This window comes from Budorcas taxicolor, chromosome 6 (assembly GCF_023091745.1).
Source record: "Budorcas taxicolor isolate Tak-1 chromosome 6, Takin1.1, whole genome shotgun sequence".
Lineage (NCBI taxonomy): Eukaryota > Metazoa > Chordata > Mammalia > Artiodactyla > Bovidae > Budorcas > Budorcas taxicolor.
In genome coordinates, this window is record NC_068915.1 from 15,917,537 (window position 1) to 15,942,008 (window position 24,472).

Consider the following 24,472-nt stretch of genomic DNA (forward strand, 5'->3'; position numbering starts at 1 on the left):
GCCTTCTCCCCAAGTCTTTCTACTCATGTTTAATTATGTCCTCCTCATTTCTCACACACTAGGTCACATTTCTGAAAGTCAGGATTCTTCTGATTTCAGCTAGCCTCCGCCAGGTAGCTCTGACATTTTATATGAGAAATAGACCCCAGGGGCAGCAGGATACATGTGTGTGGGGCAATACATGGAATATTCCATTGCTTTCGGGACTCACAAACTCAAGACTCAGAATGAACATCCTACAAATATGCTGCATAAGAGTTACTAACCTTGATATAAGCTTTCCATCGTCGCAGGGGACAGCAGCAGTAGAAGGAACTTAGAGACAGTGAGTGTTAGTGGAGAAGAGAGAGGAGAATAACATGAGCACAAACAGCATAATCCACAACCACATTCTGTTTGGATTTTGAATCTCTCATGTTACTTTTGGTTGTAAAAAGCCTTGCTTTCCGAATTACATGGCACTTGGGCTAGTGTTGCCATTCATGTTGCGCGTGAGCTCCTTAGGAGATAATGGAGTCAACGTGGATAGAGCATATGTGTAGACTGGTGACTCACGTTAAAGGTCAACCCCAGCTCATCCACAGACAGCCTAGGGTTGCCCAGATGGCAAACACATAAGACAGAGCAATCCACCTAGAAAGGACATCCAGAGATACTTGATAAATCCACATTCTTCCTTCTAAGTAAAACTGAATCTCTCCGGGACAAATTCATGTCCTGTTACAGTTGCCTAGGAAGCTATATAAGCTTTATCGTTTGAGCTGCCTAACATCTTTTAGTTTCTGCAATTGAATCAAATTAACTAATTCAGTGATAATTAAAGAGCTCTATGTGACAGGGTGCTGCATGGAACACAAGAAATGGAAGTCATGTTCCCTAAGTTCAAGACTTTGCTGAGATTGATTAACCATTACAAAAAGAAGAGTTTATGAGTAATGAGCTAATGAATGGCCAGTCAGTAAGTATTCTGGGGGTGTCAGGAAAGAAGGGGAACTTCACAAATTCTGTGGACCAGAACATGCAGCAAAGTTTCCTGGAGTAATTAAAAGCCTCAGACAGGCATGGAAAAGGAGGAAGGCCATGCTGACAACAGGCCTGGGACAGGACAAGGTCAATAATGGCTTATTTATTAGATCCATAGATCCTGAGGTGACCCAGCTGGATAAGAGGAAACTCTGCGGGCAGGTCCTGAGAGAATCAGATGTTAATAACAAGTGGACAGTTCTGAATGTTTTAAAATGTGAGTGGGCATCAATAGGTGAAAGGAGGCTATGAGAGTGTGCTGGTCATCATTCTAACTCTTCAGATAAAATTTCTCTATTGAAGCTAAAAGCACTTAATTCTCCTGGAATATATATTGGCCATACACACAACTGTTATTAATCATTGCCATCACCACCCCATCAACAGATTGCTTCCAGTGTGTCAGGCATAGAGGAAGCGCAGATGCTTTATTCACATCACTTGCATTCCTCAACACCACCTTGCAAGGTGGATGTTATTGCCCCACTTCACAAGTGAGGACACTGAAGACCAGAAAGACTGAGAACTTTCCTTCATAAATTACACGTTTATGAAGAATATGAATTCTGAAATCATGAATCTCTCATTAGATGGTGTTTTTGATCAGAATGATCAGGCTAGGACCCCTTCAAAAGAAATATGTATATAACTGTCAGAACCAGAAGTGACAAGATAATGTGTTTTGTTAGGCATGACTGTTAAATATCCACCCACAGAAAGAATACACAGGCTATTTCTATTAATAAGGGTCAATTGCATCAGGACAGTTCCTACAAGATTTGAAAACATTCCCTTATTTTTCAGAAAGAAAACTGTTGACATGTGTTGCATTCTTAACAATACATACATGCCAAAAACTGAAATAGTATTAAGGGAAAGAAATGAGGACCTCAGGCACAGGAGTTAGCTATGAAGAGTGGTTTAATCGCTAAGTCATGTCCAATTCTTGCAACCCCCTGGACTGTAGCCCACCAGGTTCCTTTGTCCATGGGATCTTCTAAACAAGAATACTGGAGTGGGTTGCCATTTCCTTCTCCAGGGATCTTCTGAACCCAGGAATCAAACCCAGGTCTCCTGTATCGCAGGCGGATTCTTTACTGACTGAGCTATGAGGGGACAAATTACAATTAATCAAGATATAAATAACAGATATAAAAATTGTGCTGAAAAAGGAGGTCAGCTGTGCTCCTGGGTTTTTACCAAAATATAAGTTGAAAATTTATGTTTACTACAGATTTATTCATAATTTCCAAAATTTGGAAGATGACCTTCAATAGATGAATGGATAAAAAAAATTGTGGTACATGCATATCATGAAATATCATTCAGGAATAACATGAAATGAACATCAAGCCACTAAAAGCATGAGGGAATCATAACTGCATTTGCTAAGTGAAAGAAGCCAATCTGAAAGGCTAAATATTGTATGAATTTAACTATATGGCATTCTGGAAAAGGCAATGCTTGAGGAAGCATTACAATGAACAAAGTTAGTGGAGGTGATGAAATTTCAGTGAGCTATTTCAAATCCTAAAAGATGATGCAGCTAAAGTGCTACACTCAATATCCAGCAAATTTGGAAAACAGCTGTGACCACAGGACTGGAAAAGGTCAATTTTCATTCCAATCCTAAAGAAGGGCAATGCCAAAGAAGGTTCAAACTACCATACAATTTTACTCATTTCACACACTAGCAACGTTGTGTTCAAAATCCTCAAGCTAGCCTTCAACAGTATGTGAACTGAGAATTTCCAGATATTCAAGCTGGATTTTAAAAAGACAGAGGAACCAAAGATCAAATTGCCAACATCCATTGGATCATAGGAAAAGCAAGGGAATTCCCAGAAAACTACTTCTGCTTCATTGACTGCACTACAGCCTTTGACTGTGTGGATCACAACAAACTGTGGAAAATTCTTAAAGACATGGGAATACCAGACCACTTTACCTGACTCCTGAGAAACCTGTATACGGGTCAAGAAGCAACAGTTAGAACTGGACATGGAACAATGGATTGGTTCAAAATTGGGAAAGGAGTACATCCAAGCTGTATATTGTCACCCTGCTTATTTAACTTCTATGCAGAGTACATTATGTAAAATGCCACCCTGGATGACCTTCATGCTGGAATCAAGATTGCCAGGAGAAATATCAGTAACCTGAGATATGCAGATATCATTCTAATGGCAGAAAGTGAAGAGGAACTAAAAAGTCTCTCGATGAGGGTGAAAGAAGAGAGTGAGAAGGTTGGCTTAAAACTCGACTTTCAAAAAACTAAGATCATGGCATCTGGCCCCATCACTTCATGGGAACAGTGGAAACAGTGACAGACTTTATTTTCTTGGGCTTTAAAATCACTGCAGACTGACTGTAGCCATGAAGATGCTTGCTTTTTGGAAGAAAAGCTATGACAAACCTAGACAGTGTATTAAAAAGCAGAGACATTACTTTGCCAACAAATGTATAGTCAAAGATATGGTATTTTCAGTAGTCATGAGTGGGTGTGAAAGCTGGACTATAAAGAAGGCTAAGAACTAAAGAACTTACAAATTGTGGTGCTTTCAAATTGTGGTGCTGGAGAAAACTCTTGAGAGTCCCTTGAACTGCAAGAAGTTCAAGCCGGTCAATCCGAAAGGAAATCAACCCTGAATACTCATTGGAAGGACTGATGCCGAAGCTGAAACTCCAACACTTTGGCCACCTGATGCAAAGTGCCAATTCACTGGAAAAGACCCTGATGCTGGGAAAGATTGAAGGCAAAAGGACAAGGGGTGGCAGGATGAGAAGTTTAGATAGGCAGGATGAGAAGGTTAGATAGCATCACTGACTCAGTGAACATGAATTTCAGCAAATTTGGGGAGATATTGAAGGACAGGGGAACTTGGCATGCTGCAATCCATGGGGTCACAAAGAGTCGGACATGACTTAGTGACTGAACAAAAACAACATGGAGATAATAAAAAGATCATTGATTTCCAGGGTTTGGGATGAAGGAGAGATGAATAGGGGGAGCACAAAGGATTTTTAGGGCAGTGAAACTATTTTGTATGATATGATAATATTGGATACATGTCATTACACATTTACTGCAACCCACAAAATGTACAATAGAGTTGTAAACTGTGGGCTTTAGTTGATAATAATAATGCATCAATATTGGCTCATTAATTGTAGCAAATGGACTACATTAAAGTATTAATAATAAGGGAAACTTAAGGGAAGAGGAGGGAACGCAATATGTGGGCATTCTCTGTACTCTGTACAACTTTTTAATACATCTTAACCTGCTTTTAAGAAAATGTCTATTAATTTAAAAAAAAAAAAAAAGAAGGGGACTCACTATCCAATTAAGTAAACCTATGCTTAATGCACAGGTTAAGTAGTTCCATGCTTCAAACAAATGAAATCAGATTTTTAAAAGTACTTGGCAAACAAGAAGTAAAAGATAAGTCCTACCCATGTTCTGTCTTTCAGCTAAGTTACCTCCTGTCACCAAGAATGGTTCCTCTGACCAAGAGGAAGAAATGGGCCCCCAGAAACTAGGTGGTTGTTGTTGTTGTTGTTGTTGTTGTTGTTGTTGTTGTTGAGTCGCATCCAACTTTTTGCAGCCCCATGGACTGCAGCACTCCAGGCCTCCCTGTTTCTCATTATCTCCTGGAGTTTGCCCAAATCTATGTTCATTGAGTCAGTGATGCTATCCAAATGTCATCCTCTGCCACCCTCTTCTCCTTTTGCCTTCAATCTTTCCCAGCATCAGGGTCTTTTCCAATGAGTTGGCTATTCAAAACTGGGTATTTATTTTTAAAACAGCGTTAACAATCCACAATATATAATCCCTAATTCTATGAAGCCGCAACGAAATTTAAATTTAAAAAAGTAACATCCTTTTCAGTTCAGTTCAGTCACTCAGTCGTGTCCGAATCTTTGCGACCCCATGAATCGCAGCACGCCAGGCCTCCCTGTCCATCACCAACTCCCGGAGTTCACTCAAACTCATGTCCATCGAGTCAGTGATGCCATCCAGCCATCTCATCCTCTGTCGTCCCCTTCTCCTCCTGCCCCCAATCCCTCCCAGCATCAAAGTCTTTTCCAATGAGTCAACTCTTCACATGAGGTGGCCAAAGTACTGGAGCTTCAGCTTTAGCATCATTCCTTCCAAAGAACACCCAGGGCTGATCTCCTTCAGAATGGACTGGTTGGATCTCCTTGCAGTCCAAGGGACTCTCAGGAGTCTTCTCCAACACCACACTTCAAAAGCATCAATTCTTCGGCACTCAGCTTTCTTCACAGTCCAACTCTCACATCCATACATGACTAGTGGAAAAACCATAACCTGACTAGACGGACCTTAGTCAGCAAAGTAATGTCTCTGGTTTTGAATATGCTATCTAGGTTGATCATAACTTTTCTTCCAAGGAGTAAGCGTCTTTTAATGTCATGGCTGCAGTCACCATCTGCAGTGATTTTGGAGCCCCCCCAAATAAAGTCTGACACTGTTTCCACTGTTTCCCCATCTATTTCCCATGAAGTGATGGGATTGGATGCCATGATCTTCGTTTTCTGAATGTTGAGCTTTAAGCCAACATTTTCACTCTCCTCTTTCACTTTCATCAAGAGGCTTTTGAGTTCCTCTTCACTTTCTGCCATAAGGGTGGTGTCATATGCATATCTGAGGTGATTGATATATCTCCTGGCAATCTTGATTCCAGCTTGTGCTTCTTCCAGCCCAGCGTTTCTCATGATGTACTCTGCATATAAGTTAAATAAGCAGGGTGACAATATACAGCCTTGACGTACTCCTTTTCCTATTTGGAACTGGTCTGTTGTTCCGTGTCCAGTTCTAACTGTTGCTTCCTGGCCTGCATACAGATTTCTCAAGAGGCAGGTCAGGCGGTCTGGTATTCCCATCTCTTCCAGAATATTCCACAGTTTATTGTGATCCACACAGTCAAAGGCTTTGGCATAGTCAATTAAGCAGAAATAGATGTTTTTCTGGAACTCTCTTGCTTTTTCGATGATCCAGCAGATGTTGGCAATTTGATCTCTGGTTCCTCTGCCTTTTCTAAAACCAGCTTGAACATCAGGAAGTTCATGGTTTACATATTGCTGAAGCCTTAACAATCCAGAAAATATAATTCCTAATTCTATGAAGCCACAACAAAATTTAATTTAAAAAAAGAAATATCCTCTTAGATTGCATAATTACATAATCTCAGAATGCCTATTGGTTTGCAGCCTTGGAAGTTCCCTGGGAGAAACTTGAAAACTGGCCTCTGAACACAGAGGACAGGAAGAAGCCTAAGAGGCAGACCACACCTAACTGGTAGGTGGCAGATTTAATAAGGGAACTTCATTATGAGATTTGTCTTGGATGTCCACAAAATAAGTAAATCTTCACACCTACCCCATAGAATCTTAAAATTTTATATAGAGGCCTTAACTGAGTTCAGTCACATATTCCATCCAAATGATCTAAATAGCACATTGTTCTGTCAAGGCTGTGTCCTTGAAACGGCTCCAGCTGTGAGAACGGTGGGCAGAACAACATAACATTCCAAGGGCAGGGGAGGGGTTGAAGAGCCTCTGGTCAACTGGTGGTCACAACCTCCTGATATCCTCCTTCAACAATCCCTCCTTCATTGTTCTCAGGTATTTTAACTTTTAAAAATGTCAAAGGTTAATGGAAAGAACTCTTCTATCACCCACAGTTCTGCATCCCTAGGTATCTGAAAGGGATTGGTTCTAGGACCCCCTGAGATACCAAAAGCCAAGGATGCTCCCCAGTCCCTTATATAAAATGGCATCATATTTGCATGTAACCTACACACATTCTCCTCTATACTTTAAATCATATCTAGATTATTTATAATACCTAATACAATGTAAACAGTTGCTTTCATGAGGCAAGTTCAAGTTTGGCTTCTTGAAACATTCTGAAATTTTTTTCAAAATATTTTCCATGCAGGATTGGTTGAATACGCAGATGTGGAATCCACAGATATGAGGGGTCAACTGTAGAATTTTTCCTTTGACCTTCAGTTCTGCTGATCTATAGAGAGCACCATTGCATTTGATGACTTGACAACATTACTAGAGATGCTATAAATTACATATAATTTCACATAATTAAAACTACTTTCTGGGAACTATTGAAAATGCAAACCATAGTTTGCAGCTCTTCCTACGTTTTTATCTGTTCAGTTCAGTTCAGTCGCTCAGTTGTGTCTGACTCTTTGTGACCCCATGGACTGCAGCACGCCAGGCCTCCCTGTCCATCACCAACTCCCAGAGTTTACTCAAACTCATATCCATTGAGTCAGTGATGCCATCCAGCCATCTCATCCTCTGTCATCCCCTTCTCCTGCCTTCAATCTTTCCCAGCATCAGGGTCTTTTCAAATGAGTCAGATCTTTGCATCAGGTGGCCAAAATATTATATAAATAAATATAAGTATTACATAAATTAAAGTACAAGTAAATATATATATATTATATATTATAGTATCTATATATAATAAATATATTTTATTATATAAATAAATATAAATTATATGATAAATATAAATGTTTTTATTTATTAAACTGTGAAGAAATATCTTCAATCCTTTCCTTTTTACCTTCAGACAGAAATTATTAGTATAAAAATCATCATGGTTTACAACTTAAAACTGGAAAGATGTACAAAATGGATGGTGGAGAGAAAATATCTAAGTAAATGATGTATTTTTAAATTTTCAAATACCAGAGAAACAAAATAAACTTGCTTTCATTTGGTTTACCCAGCCTGACTCCCCACAGAGATATATTCACTTTTTATTTTTACTGAAGTAAAATTTATAAAAAGTGAACAGATTGTAAGTATAAACTCTTATGAGTTTTGGTAAATATATATACACAGTAAACCAATACCTCAACCAAGATAAAATGTTTCCGCTACTGCCAAAATTTCCCTTGTGCTCTCTCCAGTCAATCCCACCCATATCCACACACAACCGTTGTTCTGATTTCTATCATCATACGTTAGTTTTGTCTGTTCATGAACTTAGGTTTGCTTTTATGTCTGACTTCTTTTGTTCACCATAATGCTTTTGGTATTGATCCATGTTGTTTTGTGTTCATTCTTTTTTTTTTTTTTAATCTCCAGGAACTATTCTTTTGTATGAATAGATCAAAATTTGTTTATCCATTCTCCTGTTGATGGACATTTGGATTGTTTCCAGGTTTGGCTGAATGAATGTTTTCTTTTCAGCTAATTCCTAATTATTGGTTCATAGGGTAATTACACTGGGGCTTCCCAGGTGGTGCTAGTGGTAAAGAACCTGCCTGCCAATGCAGGTGATGCAAGAGACTCAGGTTTGATCCCTGGATTGGGAAGTTCCCCTGGAGAAGGGAATGGCAACCCACTCCAGTGTTCTTGCCTGGAGAATCCAATGGACAGAGGAGCCTGGCGGACTACAGTCCATGGGGTCATGCAGAATCAGACACAACTGAAGTGACTGAGCACGGCACAGGTTAAGTATATATAAGAAGCTGCCAAACATGTTTCCAAAGTGACTACTCCATTTTATATTCTCATAAACAATGCATGTGAGTTCTAGTTGTTCCACAGCCTCACTCGCACTTGGTATTGGCAGTCTTTTTAATATTAAACATTTTAGTAGGTGTAACATAGTATCACATTGCAATTTTAATTCGTCTTTCCCTGATGTTGACCACCTTTTCAGATGTCAACTGATGATTATGTATCTTTTGTGAGATGTCTATTTAAATCTTTTGCCCATTGTTATTGTATTTTAATTTTTTTATTGATTTGTAGAAGTTCTTTACACATATTCTGGATGCAAATCTGATCTATGTATCACATATATGTAAATATGTATGTCAGACCTTTGAATTACACATATTTCATCCCAGTCCATGTTTTAGCTGTTCATTTTCTTAACAGTATCTTTTTTAATCTTAAAACATTCATCTTTCCATAATCCAGATCAAACACCTTCAATCATGCTTGTGTTTACATAGTCACATAACCAATCTGCTAAGTCTTTTTAAAATAAAGTCCCAATCACGTCTCCGACAGTATTTCATAAGACTGTTACTCTGTTCAACATTAAAAGCAATAACATTTGAAAATATAAAAATATTCAGTGCAATAAAAATAAGAATGAGGCAAATGTATCCCTGGCGATATAGAAAGTTCTCCAAAATAAGAATGAAAAGGCAATTTTAGGAGTGAGTGTTTGTGTATAGTATTGTATAGTTAAGCATCTCTCACTTTAAAAAGTTTTGGAAGATTACACACCAAGCTGACAATTTGTTATTATTTGTTGTTGTTTAGTCACTAAGTTGTGTCTATTTTTCTTTAATTAACAGTAATTTTTTGATGGTCAAACTATCTGTTTTTTGTTACAAGAACTAGACATCCCAACCCACTCCAGTATTCTTACCTGGAGAATCCCATGGACAGAGGAGCCTGGTGGGCTATAATCCATGGGGTCACAGAAGAGTTGGACACAACTTAGTGATTAACAGTATCTTCTGATGACCAAAAAATTTTACTTTTGATGAAGTCCAGTTCATCATTTTTTCCTTTATGGTTATATTTTTGTCTGTGTTATCAATTATTGCCTACTCCAAGCTCTCAATATAGTCTCCTATTTTCTTCAAGGCACTTCTAGGGTTTTAGCTTTTACGTTGGGGTTTGTGATTCATTTTTATTATTGTTTGTATATTATATGAGGTTGACGTTTATTTTTCTCTACATCTATATTCACTGCATAGATATCAACTGGGAACGGATTGACATTTTAACAATATTAAGTCTCCCAATCTAAGAATATTACATATTTCTCCATTTATTTTGGTTTTCTTTAATTTCTCTCATCAATGTTTTTGACTTTTAAATGTAACGTCATACAAATCTTTTGTTAAATTTATTTGTATTATATGTTTTTGAATGCTCTTAAAAAGGAATAGTTTTTTCACTTTATTTTCTAGTTGTTTGTTGCTCCTTTATATTTATAGAGATAAAACTGAATTTTATATATGGACTTGGTCCTATTACCATACTAAACATTTCATACATGAGTAGTTTTTTCATTGAGTCCAAACCCTAATGTTTTACTCATAATACTGGAGGAAAAATTTAAAATGTGAACAAAATCATGTGTTTCTTTTTTTCTTCAAACATTAGCTATCTTTACTTGCCATCAGTTAGGAGCAACCATCAGAAAGTTACCACTAGCGCCACCTGGGAAGTCTCACCTGGAGATCACAGTGAGTCTTATTATTCAAGGCTAAATAAATCTCAGCATACAGGGTGCCCTGGCATAGGTGGATTAGCAAACACCAAGTGGACTCAAGCCGAAAAGAGGCTTTATGCTTCCCCTCTTCTAGCCTTGGAAGCCCCCAGACAAAGAACTCGATCCACAAAGAGAAAGAGCTAGAGGGAGACCCCAAGCTAGCTCAGCAGCCACCCAGGCACCCACAGCGCAGACAAGTAGACCTGTCTTCCACCCCAGCCTGGATAGGCCACCACAGGAGGCCAGATACCATGCAGATTGTTTGGTCCCGACCCATCCACAAGGTTGGCTGTACAGGAGGAGGGGTGCGGGGCTCAGGTTTGTGAAGCGGCTGCTGGAGACCAGGACCAGTTGATGTCTGACTTTCACCAGTCATATTAGCAGCCCCTCTTCCTTTGAAGAAAAGGCTTAGAGGGAAATACAAAATACAAAGGAAACAAAAGAGCTCATTTTTATACCTCTTTGCATGAAAATATCAACATGGAAAAATATATCTTCTCCACTTGAGAGACTATTATTGTGAAGAATTTAAATCAAATAAAATGTTTAAAATAAAATCCTTTTTAATAGAATACTACTTAAATGGCCATATTGGCTTTACAAAATGAAAGTTAATAAGAATATTTGGCTGATTTACAGAAGTCCATTATGAATTTTTAATTAGTTTATATATTATTTTCCCCCTATAGAAGTAATACATGATTATGCTAGAAAACTTGGAAAAAAGAAAAAAAAACAGCAAGAAGGAAAAAATTAGTTGCTTAAGGTCCTAATCATCTGGAGACAATAACTTATAACAAATGCATTCTTTCTGAATATTTTTTTAGAGTTGTAATCGTATGATGTAAATGCAAATTTTAACTTAAAAATAACATGTATATTTTTTATGATAAAAGTAATATGTATTCATTATTTTAAAAACTTCTTGACAAATATAGAAAATAAAAATCACTCTGCGTGTGTGCTCTATCACTTCAGTTGTGTCCGACTCTGCAACTTCATGTACTGTAGCCCCCCAGACTCCTCTGTCCACAGGATTCTGCAAGCAAGAATACTGAAGTGGGTTGCCATGCCCTTCTCCAGGGGATCTTCCTGACCCAGGGATCGAACCTATGTCTGCTGTGTCTCCTGCATTGCAGATGGATTCTTTACCACTGAGCTACCAGGGAAGGCCCCCAGATCACTCTAAAATCCACAATTAGCATAGTACTTTATAAAAAGGAAAATGAAAAATGACCACATCTGTGCCAAAGTTTTACTTTACGAAGTTCTCACAAATGTCTCTGATTTTGAATCTGAAAAGAAAGTAGTAGTAGAAGGTTATAGTTCTAAGATGAGCTTCTATAGTTATACTTCTAAGGTAAATTTATAGCTTCTAAATTCTCTCTTTTGTGGGAAATTGTTCTGAAAACTTTTTAGAACATCACTCTTTCAAATTTCTTAAACTCATTGTCTACATGATACACCTAGAAATAAATGAAGATTATATTCAACCCAATAACAAGTTCTAGTGGTTTCTCTGGACTGTAATCTGAACTTATTATATAATCTGAACTGATTAAAACCCAGAGATGCAGGGCTTTAAACTAAAATTGAAAGACACAACTGTAGTTAAATCATGGCTAAGTGTTTAGCAAATAATACCACTTAGGCATCATAAGCAGCTCCAAGGCAGAGAACTGTGCACTTCCAGATGTTCAACCTGGTTTTAGAAAAGGCAGAGGAACCAGAGATCAAATTGCCAACATCCGCTGGATCATCGAAAAAGCAAGAGAGTTCCAGAAAAACATCTATTTCTGCTTAATTGACTATGCCAAAGCCTTTGACTGTGTGGATCACAATAAACTGTGGGAAATTCTGGAAGAGATGGGAATATCAGACCACCTGACTTGCCTCTTGAGAAACCTATATGCAGGTCAGGAAGCAACAGTTAGAACTGGACATGGAACAACAGACTGGTTCCAAATAGGAAAAAGAGTATGTCAAGGTTGTATATTGTCACCCTGCTTATTTAACTTATATGCAGAGTACATCATGAGAAACACTGGACTGGAAGAAACACAAGCTGGAATCAAGATTGCTGGGAGAAATTTCAATAACCTCAGATATGCAGATGACACCACCCTTATGGCAGAAAGTGAAGAGGAACTAAAGAGCCTCTTGAGGAAAGTGAAAGAGGAGAGTGGAAAAAGTTGGCTTAAAGCTCAACATTCAGAAAACTAAGATCATGGCATCTGGTCCCATCACTTCATGGGAAATAGATGGGGAAACAGTGGAAACAGTGGCATATTTTATTTTGGGGGTTCCAAAATCACTGCAGATGGTGATTGCAGCCATGAATTAAAAGACGCTTACTCCTTGGAAGGAAAGTTATGACCAACCTAGATAGCATATTGAAAAGCAGGGACATTACTTTGCCAACAAAGGTCCATCTAGTCAAGGCTATGGTTTTTCCAGTGGGCATGTATGGATGTGAAAGTTGGACTGTGAAGAAAGCTGAGCGCCGAAGAATTGATGTTTTTGAAGTGTGGTGTTGGAGAAGACTCTTGAGAGTCCCTTGGACTGCAAGGAGATCCAACCAGTCCATTCTGAAGGAGATCAGTCCTGGGTGTTCTTTGGAAGGACTGATCCTGAAGCTGAAACTCCAATACTTTGGCCACCTCATATGAAGAGTTGACTCAATGGAAAAGACTCTGATGCTGGGAGGGATCGGGGGCAGGAGGAGAAGGGACGACAGAGGATGAAATGGCTGGATGGCATCACTGACTCAATGGACATGAGTTTTGGTGAACTCTGGGAGTTGGTGATGGACAGGGAGGCCTGGCATGCTGTGATTCATGGGGTCGCAAAGAGTCAGACACGACTGAGCGACTGAACTGAACTGAACTGAACTGAACTGAAGGCAGTGGCCTCAACCTCAGCTGTGCATTGTAAAATTACCCAGGAAGCTTTTAAAATCTCAGATATGTAGGCCCAGTCCAGTGAATAAAAATCTCTGGGGTCTGGTAGCAGCACATTTAAAAGCAGCTGATTCAAATTTATATGGGTCCATTATGAGTTTAATTAGTTTAAATAAATATTATTTTCCCCGTATAGAAGTAATATATGATTATGGTAGAAAACTTGGAAAATACAAAAACAAGAAGAGGGAAAAAATGTACATTCAAGGTTGGGAACACTGCTGAAGGGAAAAAACATTGCACCTTTATCCCCAGTAGTGCTTAGAAATGTATAGAATGTCTTTCATCTAAATGGCAAAATATGTTGCACACTTGTCCCATGGAGTAGATTAGAGATAAACAGAGATGAAGTGCATTTTTTGGTTTTCCAATTATTTTTCCCTCCTAATTTTTATTATAAATGTATTATATTTCAAACATATATAGCCTGATTCTCTTATTATAAACTTACAAGGAGTATTTTTAAAATTTCAAAACTAGTTCAGTTCAGTCGCTCAGTCATGTCCAACTCTTTGCAACCCCCTGAATCGCAGCACACCAGGCCTCCCTGTCCATCAGCAACTCCGGGAGTTTACCCAAACTCATGTCCATTGAGTCGGTGATGCCATCTAACCATCTCATCCTCTGTTGTCCCCTTCTCCTCCTGCCTTCAATCTTTCCCAACATCAGGGTCTTTTCAAATAAGTCAGCTCTTTGCATCAGGCGGCCAAAATATTGGAGTTTCAGCTTCAACATCAGTCCTTCCAATGAACACCCAGGACTGATCTGCTTTAGGATGGACTTGGTCGATCTCCTTACAGTCAAAACTAAATTAATATGAATTCACTGATAATTTGTATTATATCTGTTCTCTACTGCATATCATACATACATTAAAATTGTCTAGAAATTAAAAACTCAAAGTTGGGGGAGGAAGTAGAGGGTAGGAGGAGAGGGTAACATGGAAACATACATTACCATATGTAAAGTAGATAGCCAATGGGAATTTGCTGTATGACTCGGGGAACACAAACTGGGGCTCTGTAACAACCTAGAGGGGTGGATGGGAAGAGTGGCGAGAGGGAGGTTAAAGAGAGGGGACATGTGTATAGCTAAGGCTGATTCATGTTGATGTTTGGCAGAAACCAACATAACATGTAAAGCAATTATCCTTCAATTAAAAATAAATAAATTGAAAAAACTTCAAAGTAAAATATAGCTATAATAAGTGCAGGAGAGCATTCTGAAAATATATATGCAATTTGGGGATGGGAGTGCTTTTAATCACAATAATAGGGCCAGAAATTTAAAAAAGTGTGAATATGACTGATTTAACTATGTGACAAACCTCTGTGCAAAACACCATAAATAAAGCTAAAAGATATATATAAAAAGCCAGGTAAGAATATTTCTGATATATATATATATATCAGATATACAGTTACTATCCTTAATATTTAACTATTCTTGGGCAAACTAAAAAGGCAAAGACCACCAATCCACATTAGAAAAATGTAAAAGTCAAAAAACAAGCTATTCACAAAAGAAATATAGACAACCAAAATGTATAGACAGATGTTCAATCTCAGCGAGGAAAAAATTACTTCAAATTGAAATTATAAAGAAATGTTTGGCCATTTACAGGACTGTAAGGAGACCTTGATTCTCTTGGCAGGGTAATAACTCCCCAGAATAGTCTTGATTCCCCTTCACCAGTGTTAACATTTTGCCACGTGTGCATCATTAACCTCTTGCTCTCCTGAAGTATGTATTGAAGAACAGATTGCGTACATCATAATACATCACACCCCTCCACTGCTCAGTATTACATGTACATCTTTATCATCCTTTGTAAGGGTTTTGTTTACTGCCACTGAGAAAAAGATAATAATCTAGCTCATACTCAGTATATATATTAGTGGATATCAGAATCACAAAACTATTCTCCAGAAGAATTTCGTTGGTCATCATAACATTCATTAAACACCTGGCAAATGGACAGACATGGTTGTTTCCTTCTGAGAGTTTGACCACTAAAACATGACCACAATGAAGAAACTTGTAGCTATACATCAAGAACTTTATTTGAATTCCAAGAGTAGTGCAGGGCCAGTTTATCTGGAGCAGACTGTCATGTATGCGCATAAGCATGAACACACAGACGCACATGCGTATTTAAAGAGGTCAGGAAGCTGGGATACACTCCTTGAGCAATGTTTTGAACACTAAAACCCTAGGTATCCAATTTTACAAATGTGCAAATTGCTGAAGTGAAATAAGATTCTGCTAAAAGTAAAAAGTTATCAGTATTGGCAGGAGTACGTGAGAAGGGAGGTGAAGGAGTCCTAAGGAAAGAGAATTCAATGAATGTTAAATTTGTAAGTATTTCCTTGGGATAAGGAAAGTACTCCATTTGTCCAGAAGAAAGAGAATCAGTTGCTGTGTTTGGACCCTAACATATGGCAAAGATCATATTAAAACAAATACCAAAAATGCCTGCCTAAAGCAGTCATATTCTAATAATATATATGTACCATTGAATTTTAATGATTCACCTTAATTGCACTAATATCAGAGTCAATTTTCACTTTTCCTTAAATGTTCATCTTTGCTTAAGCTTCAGTTGAGTTCAGTTCAGTCGCTCAGTTGTCGACTCTTTGCGACCCCATGAATCGCAGCACACCAGGCCTCCCTGTCCATCACCAACTGCCGGAGTTCACTCAAACTCATGTCGATCGAGTGGGTGATGCCATCCAGCCATTTCATCCTCTGTCGTCCCCTTCTCCTCCTGCCCTCAGTCCCTCCCAGCATCAGAGTCTTTTGCATTGAGTCAACTCTTCATATGAGGTGGCCAAAGTATTGGAGTTTCAGCTTCAGCATCAGTCCTTCCAAAGAACACCCAGGACTGATCTCCTTTAGGATTGACTGGTTGGATCTCCTTGCAGTCCAAGGGACTCTCAAGAGTTTTATCCAACACCACAGTTCAAAAGCATCAGTTCTTCGGTGCTCAACCTTCACAGTCCAACTCTCACATCCATACATGACCCCTGGAAAAACCAAAGCCTTGACTAGACTGACCTTTGTTGGCAAAGTAGTATCCTTAAGCTTAGGAACCTGATCTAATCGCCTACATTCATTTAAGCTCTGGTGTATTTTCTAGCTCAGGTTGAAAGTGTGAAAAATTATAAGCATAAGCTCTGCCAAGCTGAAGAAAATAGTTTCATAACAGATTTCTGTCTGTAATTCAGAGGTGAAGATTTAGCTGGGTTTCTATTTCCTATTTCATTCTAATCTTTGATCAACTATCCTGTATTTCTTTCCTTCCTTTTTTAAAAAATAATTTTTCTTATTTTTGGAAACAATTTCAAACTCACAAAAAGGTTGCAAATGAACTCCAAAAGAGCCTTTATCCATACTCACCAGTTGCTGGCATTTTGCCCCATTTGCACTGCCAGTCTCTTGTTTCCTGCAAACATATGTTGAAGTTGGGGTTGCAGAAATCATAACACAGCACACTCTTTTGCTCTTCAATACTACATATGTGCATCTTCTCCTAAGAACACAAATGGGCTTTCTAAGTACTCAGCGGTGAAGATACGCCTGCCAGTGCAGGAGACCTGAGTTCAATCCCTGGGTTGGGAAGATCCCCTGGAGAAGGTAAAGGCAATCTACTCTAGTACTCTTGCCTGGAAAATCCCATGGACAGAGGAGCCTGGTGGGCTACAGTCCATGGGGTCTCCACAAGAGTCAGACATGACTTAGTTACTAAACAAGGAACACAAATATTGACTTTTTTCTCTTTTATAACCTTAGTATAGCTATTAAATTCAGAGAATTTAATATTAATATATTGCTTTTACCTAATCAATCATCGTTATCCCAGTTTCATCAATTATCTCAATAATGTCCTATATACTTTTACTCTTCAGAGTCCAGGATCCAGTCCAGGGTAATGTATTGCATTTAGTTGTTATTCAGTCTTTGTTCTCCTTTAATCTGGAATAATTCTTATTATTTTTGAGAATGTTCATCAACTGGGGTTTATCTGCTATTTTCTCAGGATTAGATTCAGTCTATGGCATCCTCATCCAGAAACACTACATAAGGATATTGTGTCCTTCTCATGAAACAATATATAGGGGCAGGTTATGTCTGGTGTCTCCCATCAGTGGACATTCATTTTGCTATCCAGTCAAAGGATTCTGCTCTTCCACTGCATAGTAACTATTTTTTCCCATTGCAGCAGTGAGCAAGCATTTAGATACTATGAGGAGGCATTTAGATACTATGAAAGTATCCTAATTTGACTCCTGATTTATCAGTCAGCTTTCTGCTATAAGAGCTTTCACTTCCCATCTCTGTCTACCTACCTATCTATCTATCTATCTATCTACTGTCTACGATAAACTATCAGTAATGACTCATGGATTTCTATTTTATTCAGTGGCTTATAAACTATTACTGTCTGTATTTCTGTTTATGCTTAAATTTTTCCAGTTTTAGCCAGGAGAGCCTTCAAGCTAGATTTATTGTCCTATCATTTGAGTACCTCCTTATGCACCCCACTCCAGTATCCTCGCCTGAAAAATCTCATGGACAGAGGAGCCTGGTGGGCTGCAGTCCATGGGGTCACAAAGAGTCGGGCACGACTGAGCGACTAACACTTACTTACTGACTGACTTATATTCCGGCACAAAAAGATGTTATTTTCCCCATCACGGTCTTGAAATCAGCTATTTCTCCAAGGAAACACGGGTTTCTCTTAGTGCGGCATAATATTAGAAGACAAGACTTTGGTGCTGGGTGTGCTCATTATTGCTGGAGTGTCATTGCTTCTAGCTGTTCAAAAGATAGTGCTAAGAGAGGAAAAACATATATACGTAGATAGATGATATTGATAGATAGATGTGAAATAATCAGTTCATACCTTCAATTTCAAATTTCATTCCACCTCACAAGCTTGTTTCTTGCCTTTCCCTATCCTGTATTTGTATCTTCCTGCACAGTAAAAATCTTGGTTTCCAAGAAAATGAATCCATTCATTCATCTACTTATTCCTACAACTCATAAGAAATAATTTTAGAATTGCTACTCCTATAATACTCTGAAAAGCACATCTGAAAAAAAAAAAAAAGAATTCAAGATTCATTTGTGGGTCATTTTCTCCCCCTAGACAGAGTATACATAAAGGGCTATATTCAAAAGATATTTGAGGGGAAATTTCACTTCTAGAAAGATAGGGTAAACATGCTTATCTTTATTTCTTCTGTTCAGTACAATTAAAAACCCTGGACTTTATATATATATCAAACATAAGAAAACTGAAAGGTGGAGAGAAGACCCAAGGAATGACATGATGGTGAGTTCCCTGGGTTTTCTTTTTGCCTTCTGTATCCCACACTTGGAACTGAAGAAGCTGGCAATCTAGAAACTTCAATAGGCATAGATAAACACAATAAGAACAAAAACTGGCTCTCTTAGCCAAAGAACTAGAAATCATAGCCTAGCAAGATGGAAATCATTTGGATAATAAGTGCCCTCCTCCAACAAAATATCACAGAAAAACCTGAGTCCCACCCCCACCCCATGCCAGCAAAGACCAACTGGGGACCCTGGATTTGCACCCTTTCTGGGCTGAAAAGAGATATCCCCACACTTCCCCAATTACAACTACACGTAAATCTATAATCATCTCAAAATGAGAAGGGTTTATAAAGAAATGCAAAGATGATTCTTTAATTCAAATATATTAATGCATTGATTGTTCTGGAAAAGCCTCTGAAATTTTTCAACATTTATTTCTAATAAAAACATTGAGAAAAATAAAAACTGGTGAATACTGCCTTTATCTACAATATTCTGATATCACAGATCCCAGATTAGGAAATGTCAAATACCACTGATATGACATACCACCACATAGGAGTCTGACCGCAACAGACCATGTGCAGAGCCCTGAAACCACAGAGAAGGGAAGGGACTCAGACTTCCATGCCTCATTCCCACCAAGGCACCAGACATGCTTGGAGAAGCCATCTTTGAAGTGTATCATCCAACCAAGCTATCCCAGCTGACACCATAGGATCAGAAATTAACCAAGCAGTAGAGCTTTTCCAAATTCCTCACCCACAAAATCATGTGCAAAAGATAATGTTTTAAACCACTGAATTTCAAGTCACACAGTTTAAACCTCTTAGGAAATAGAGAAAACCGTTTTTTATCTCTTCTAGTCTTAAAAGGCAGCATAGCTGTATAGAAGAATTTTTGGCTTGCATTTTCTCTGGTCTAAGTACTAACCAGGCTCAACCCCGCTTAGCAGTTGAGATTAGATGAGATCGGGCACATTCAGGGTGATATAGTAGTAGACTGTATCTTCTTTCCTTGAATTTTCTGAAAATACAGCTCTGCTGTAGTTTGTTTTATATGTGGCTTTTTAGAAGTCCAATGGCAGCTTAATTTCCTTAACCTTATAACTAATTTTATTTATTTATTTATTTATTTTGCTTGGAGGCCCTGAGGATGTTTTTCGTTGTCTTTAAAGAGTAATGGTTTTAATCTTTCTGCACTTGGTGGCTTGCTTGCCTTTTTTGTTTGTTTGTCTTAATTTCCCTTGTTTTTTAAGGAAGGCATGCATTTTGTTTTTGTTGCTTTAAAGAGTCTTTTATCACTGGGATGACCCAGAGAGATGATATGGGGAGGGTGGTGGGAGGGGGGATCAGGATTGAGAACTCATGCACACTCGTGGTGGATTCATGTCAATGTATGGCAAAACCAATACAGTACTGTAAAGTTAAAAAAATAAATAAATAAAGAGCACAATTAGGATATAAGTTTAAAAAAAATTTTTTTTTAATGCCTTTAAATCCCCTCCCACCCCACCCACCACCACTTTAAACATTTTACTATGTGATCTATAGGCTTTCCAAGTGGTGTTAGTGGTAAAGAACCCACCTGCCAATGCAGGAGACAAGAGACATTTGATCCCTGGGTCAGAAAGGTCCCCTGGAGAACCCACTCCAGTATTCTTCCTCGAGAATCCCATGCACGACGGAGCCCGGAGGGCTACAGTCTGTAGGGTCGCAAAGAGTCAGACGCAACTGAAGTGACTGAGCAAACACACATCTGATCTATAATTCTTAAATAGTGTCCTTTGACTCTCACCTTCCTTCTCTTCCTTCTCTTGCTCTCCAGGCTTGCAGCAATGGCAAGACATCTTTGGAATTTGATGTTTATTTCTCTTACAAGCACTGCGAAGTTCATGGTATTCTCCATCTCCTATTAATGCTAAAATTGTGGTCATATGAAGGGGTTTTGAATTTTTAAACTAATAGATTCTTTTGAGAGGCAAATGCATGAAAATAATAGGATTCAGGTGGCTACCATTATCCTCCAGATTGCTATCTTGTTTTTTGAGACGCTTTCTTTCAAAATTCTTCTATGCTTTTACTGTTCTTTCTTAGTTCCTAGGAATCACAGAGAATATGATAAGAAACCCAGCATCAACGCTTATCTATGTAATTAGTTCAAGAACTAACTACTATTAACTCCTTACTACTGTCACAGTGTTAAATACTTCAGAAATTCCTTAAGATAAAAACAACTAGCACACTTAATAAATGGTAAATTAAAATAATGACAATGATCATAAAATTGCTGCTTGATATAAACTTTATAAATTATATCAAATTAATTCATAAAAACATTGGGTTTTTTTCTGAATAGTTAAGGAATGAGTCATCTGTGTTATAACCTATATCAAGGAAAAGAAAAATTACAGTGACTCGCATGCAACCACTTTGGAGAAGGAAATGGCACCCCACTCCAGTCCTCTTGCCTGGAGAATCCCATAGACGGAGGAGCTTGGTGGGCTACAGTCTATGGGGTCATGAAGAGTTGGAAACGACTGAGCGACTTCACTTTCACTTTTCACTTTCGTGCATTGGAGAAGGAGATGGCAACCCACTCCAGTGTTCTTGCCTGGAGAATCCCAGGGACAGGGGAGCCTGGTGGGCTGCCGTCTCTGGGGTCGCAGAGAGTCGGACACGACTGAAGCGACTTAGCTGCTGCTGCATCCAACCACTTAGTTGAAATTAATTGCATAAAAAGAGGACAACACAAACCTACCCAATAGTTTGTAGCCTAATTTTTCCACTATTCAAACAAATTAAGACTCAGATGTTTACACATGAAATAAGTTGTATTATAATTAAACAAGAGGCTACTTAATATAGATATTAGCATTCTCTTCCACTGAAACCAAAGGATACAATTTTATTGATATTCCTTTCTTTCTGCTACAGTCCAAATGATTGAACTTTTTAAGCCTACAATGTCCTTTAGGGTATCTTTCATCATTCCTGATATCCGGAATATCTATGAAAGTCCTGAGTAATATTATAGCAATATGACTTACTCCACTGTTCTCTGACTGTTAGCAAAAAAAAAAAAAAAAAAAAAGTTTGTTTTTAATGTGGAGTAGTTCTGCTTCTTTGTCATCCCAACATTGCTTCTATATCCATCGCACAAAACAGTGTTTCTCAAAGTCATTACATCACCTTCATCATTCCCCTGGGTTGAGTATCAAAGTGCAGTTTCCAAGACCCCAGGCTCCTGAATTCATATTTGTAGAACCTAGTAGCCTCCATTTTAACAACCCAAGCAGATGATCCTAAACATAGTCCTCCAGGGAAGAGTTAGCACCTTGTGCTGCACTAAGTTAGTCTGATTTCCCCACAGTCTGTGCCCCAGATCCTTAACCCTTTCACGCATGATAAAGTTTCCAAATGCTTGGTGATCTTAGTTGCTTTCTAATGGATAGCCCATAGTTGTAATCAAGGTTCATAATTATTTAAATCTGACACCCCAAATTAAACCTGATCCTGTAGAAATGATCTATTAATGCAGAGGATAACAGACCACTTGCCTTCTTTGATCTGTTACCTACACTGCTGCTGCTGCTGCTGCTAAGTCGCTTCAATCGTGTCCAACTCTGTGCGACCCCACAGACGGCAGCCCACCAGGCTCCTCTGTCCATGGGATTTTCCAGGCAAGAGTACTGGAGTGGGGTACCATTGCCTCTCCAGTTACCTACACTAGAGTAACCTAATGCTAGCATTTTTAGCAGTTACCATACATAACTTGGGGAAGCCCAGGTGGTGCAGTAGTAAAGAATCCACCTGCCAGTGCAGGAGACGCAGGTCCCATCCCTGGGTCAGGAAGATTCCCTGGAGTAGGAAATGCCAACCCACTCCAGTGTTCTTGAGCTTCCCTGATAGCTCAGTTGGTAAAGAATCTGCCTGCAATGCAGAAGACCCCAGTTCAATTCACAGGTCAGGAAGATACCCTGGAGAAGGGAAAGGCTACCCACTCCAGTATTCTGGGGCCTGGAGAATTCCATGAACTGTCCATGGGGGTGCAAAGTCCATGGGATCACAAACAGTCCGACACGACTGAGTGACTTTCACTTTCACTTTTCCAGTGTTCTTGCCTGGAAACTTCCATGGACAGAGAAGCCTGGCAGGCCACAGTCCATGGGGTCACAAAAGAGTCAGGCAGGACTTAGTACACACATGCAAACACAACTCTATCTGTTCACTGAATGATTGTAATCAACTGGTCATGAATTTTGCTTTTTACTTAAACACCCATATTTATGCTAATTAAAACATAAAATTTTACATTTATCCCTGTTAGCTTCAATATGCCATCTTATTAAGATACTTTTCAAGATTTGGTTTCTTCACCTGTTTCTTCACAAATGCCTTCAATAGCATGAAATGGTCTCTAACAGAAAATCACAGGTCTCTGTCCCTTAACCTTAAGGGCCTTAATTTACAACATTTTTATAATAGATTTCCTAATTTCTACAGTTATCTTAGCTACTCTTTCTTCTTTATATCTGTGTGTGTGTGTTTAAAATCTCTCTTTGTTAGCCATAATCCCTTTTTGGATTCAAGTCCCTGGCTCAAAAGTTTCTTCTTTGAACTTTTTGCAAAATTTCCCGAGGCACCGCTCTCTCTTCAAGGTTTGCTTTTCCGGACACTGTGAACAATCTGCTTGGTGTTCTCAATATTTTTTACGTCATAGCACATCACTGATGATAGCCTCACATGTGGCACTCCCTCACCATATATCCCGAGTTTTCCAACTTCAAATGTATTTTGTCTGAAAGTAACATATTGTAATCATATTTAATTACCAGATATATTACTATTTATCATTTATGACTGCTCTTCACAATGCGTATATGTCAGTTGCTCAGTTGTATCTGACTGTTTGCGACCCCATGGACTGTAGCCGGAAGGCTCCTCTGTCCATGGAATTTTCCAGGCAAGAATACTGGAGTGGGTTGCCATGCTCTTCTCCAGGGGATCTTCCCGACCCAGAGATCAAACCCTGGTCTCCTGCACTGCAGGCAGACTCTTTACCATCTGCTGCTGCTACTGCTGCTAAGTTGCTTCAGTGGTGTCCTACTCTGTGCAACCCCATAGACGCAGCCCACCAGGCTCCCCCGTCCCTGGGATTCTCCAGGCAAGAACACTGGAGTGGGTTGCCATTTCCTTCTCCAATGCATGAAATTGAAAAGTGAAAGTGAAGTCGCTCAGTTGTGTCCGACTTTTAGTGATCCCATGGACTGCAACCTACCAGGCTCCTCCATCCATGGGATTTTCCAGGCAAGAGTACTGGAGTGGAGTGCCATTGCCTTCTCCGTTTACCATCTGAGCCACCAGCATATAGTGATAGTGAAAAACAGGCTGCTGCTTGTGTGGAATTCCATGCTGCTTGCTATAATATCAGCCTTCCCCTCCCACTCAAGGAAGCACATACTTGTAAGAACATAAGAGCAATGATATCATCAGGATAACCCTATGTTCAAACGTATGTATTTTTAGAAACTAGATGATTTACAATTTGCTCTTACTATCAGTAACAAGTTGCTTGTGACTCACCTCATGTGCCAAGTCCAAGTTGAGGATGACAAAGGTGCTTTCTCCTGCCATTCTTATCCCTTCTCCACCACCAATTAGCTTTTCCTTGCTGGGCAAAATTAAGTCCAGGCTGCACTTGATTTTACTTATGAGAGCAGTCAGTAATTCATTTCATCAGGATGATCCAAGTATCCTTTCTTGACGAATAGCCTGTCTTTGTACAGTTTGGGTGACTTTTGGCTCAGCAGTCTGTAACATTTGCCCACAGCTATATTATTTCT

At 38.9% G+C, this 24,472-nt stretch overlaps 1 protein-coding gene across 1 annotated transcript in view; it reads right to left on the reverse strand.

Moving 5' to 3' along the window:
- Positions 1-24,263, reverse strand: part of EGF (epidermal growth factor) — a 125,800-nt gene extending 101,537 nt beyond the window's left edge. The window contains 1 exon segment of the mRNA XM_052642306.1: positions 24,213-24,263. Within this exon segment, the coding sequence (XP_052498266.1) occupies positions 24,213-24,263 (51 nt within the window).
- Positions 24,264-24,472: the final 209 nt, after the last annotated feature.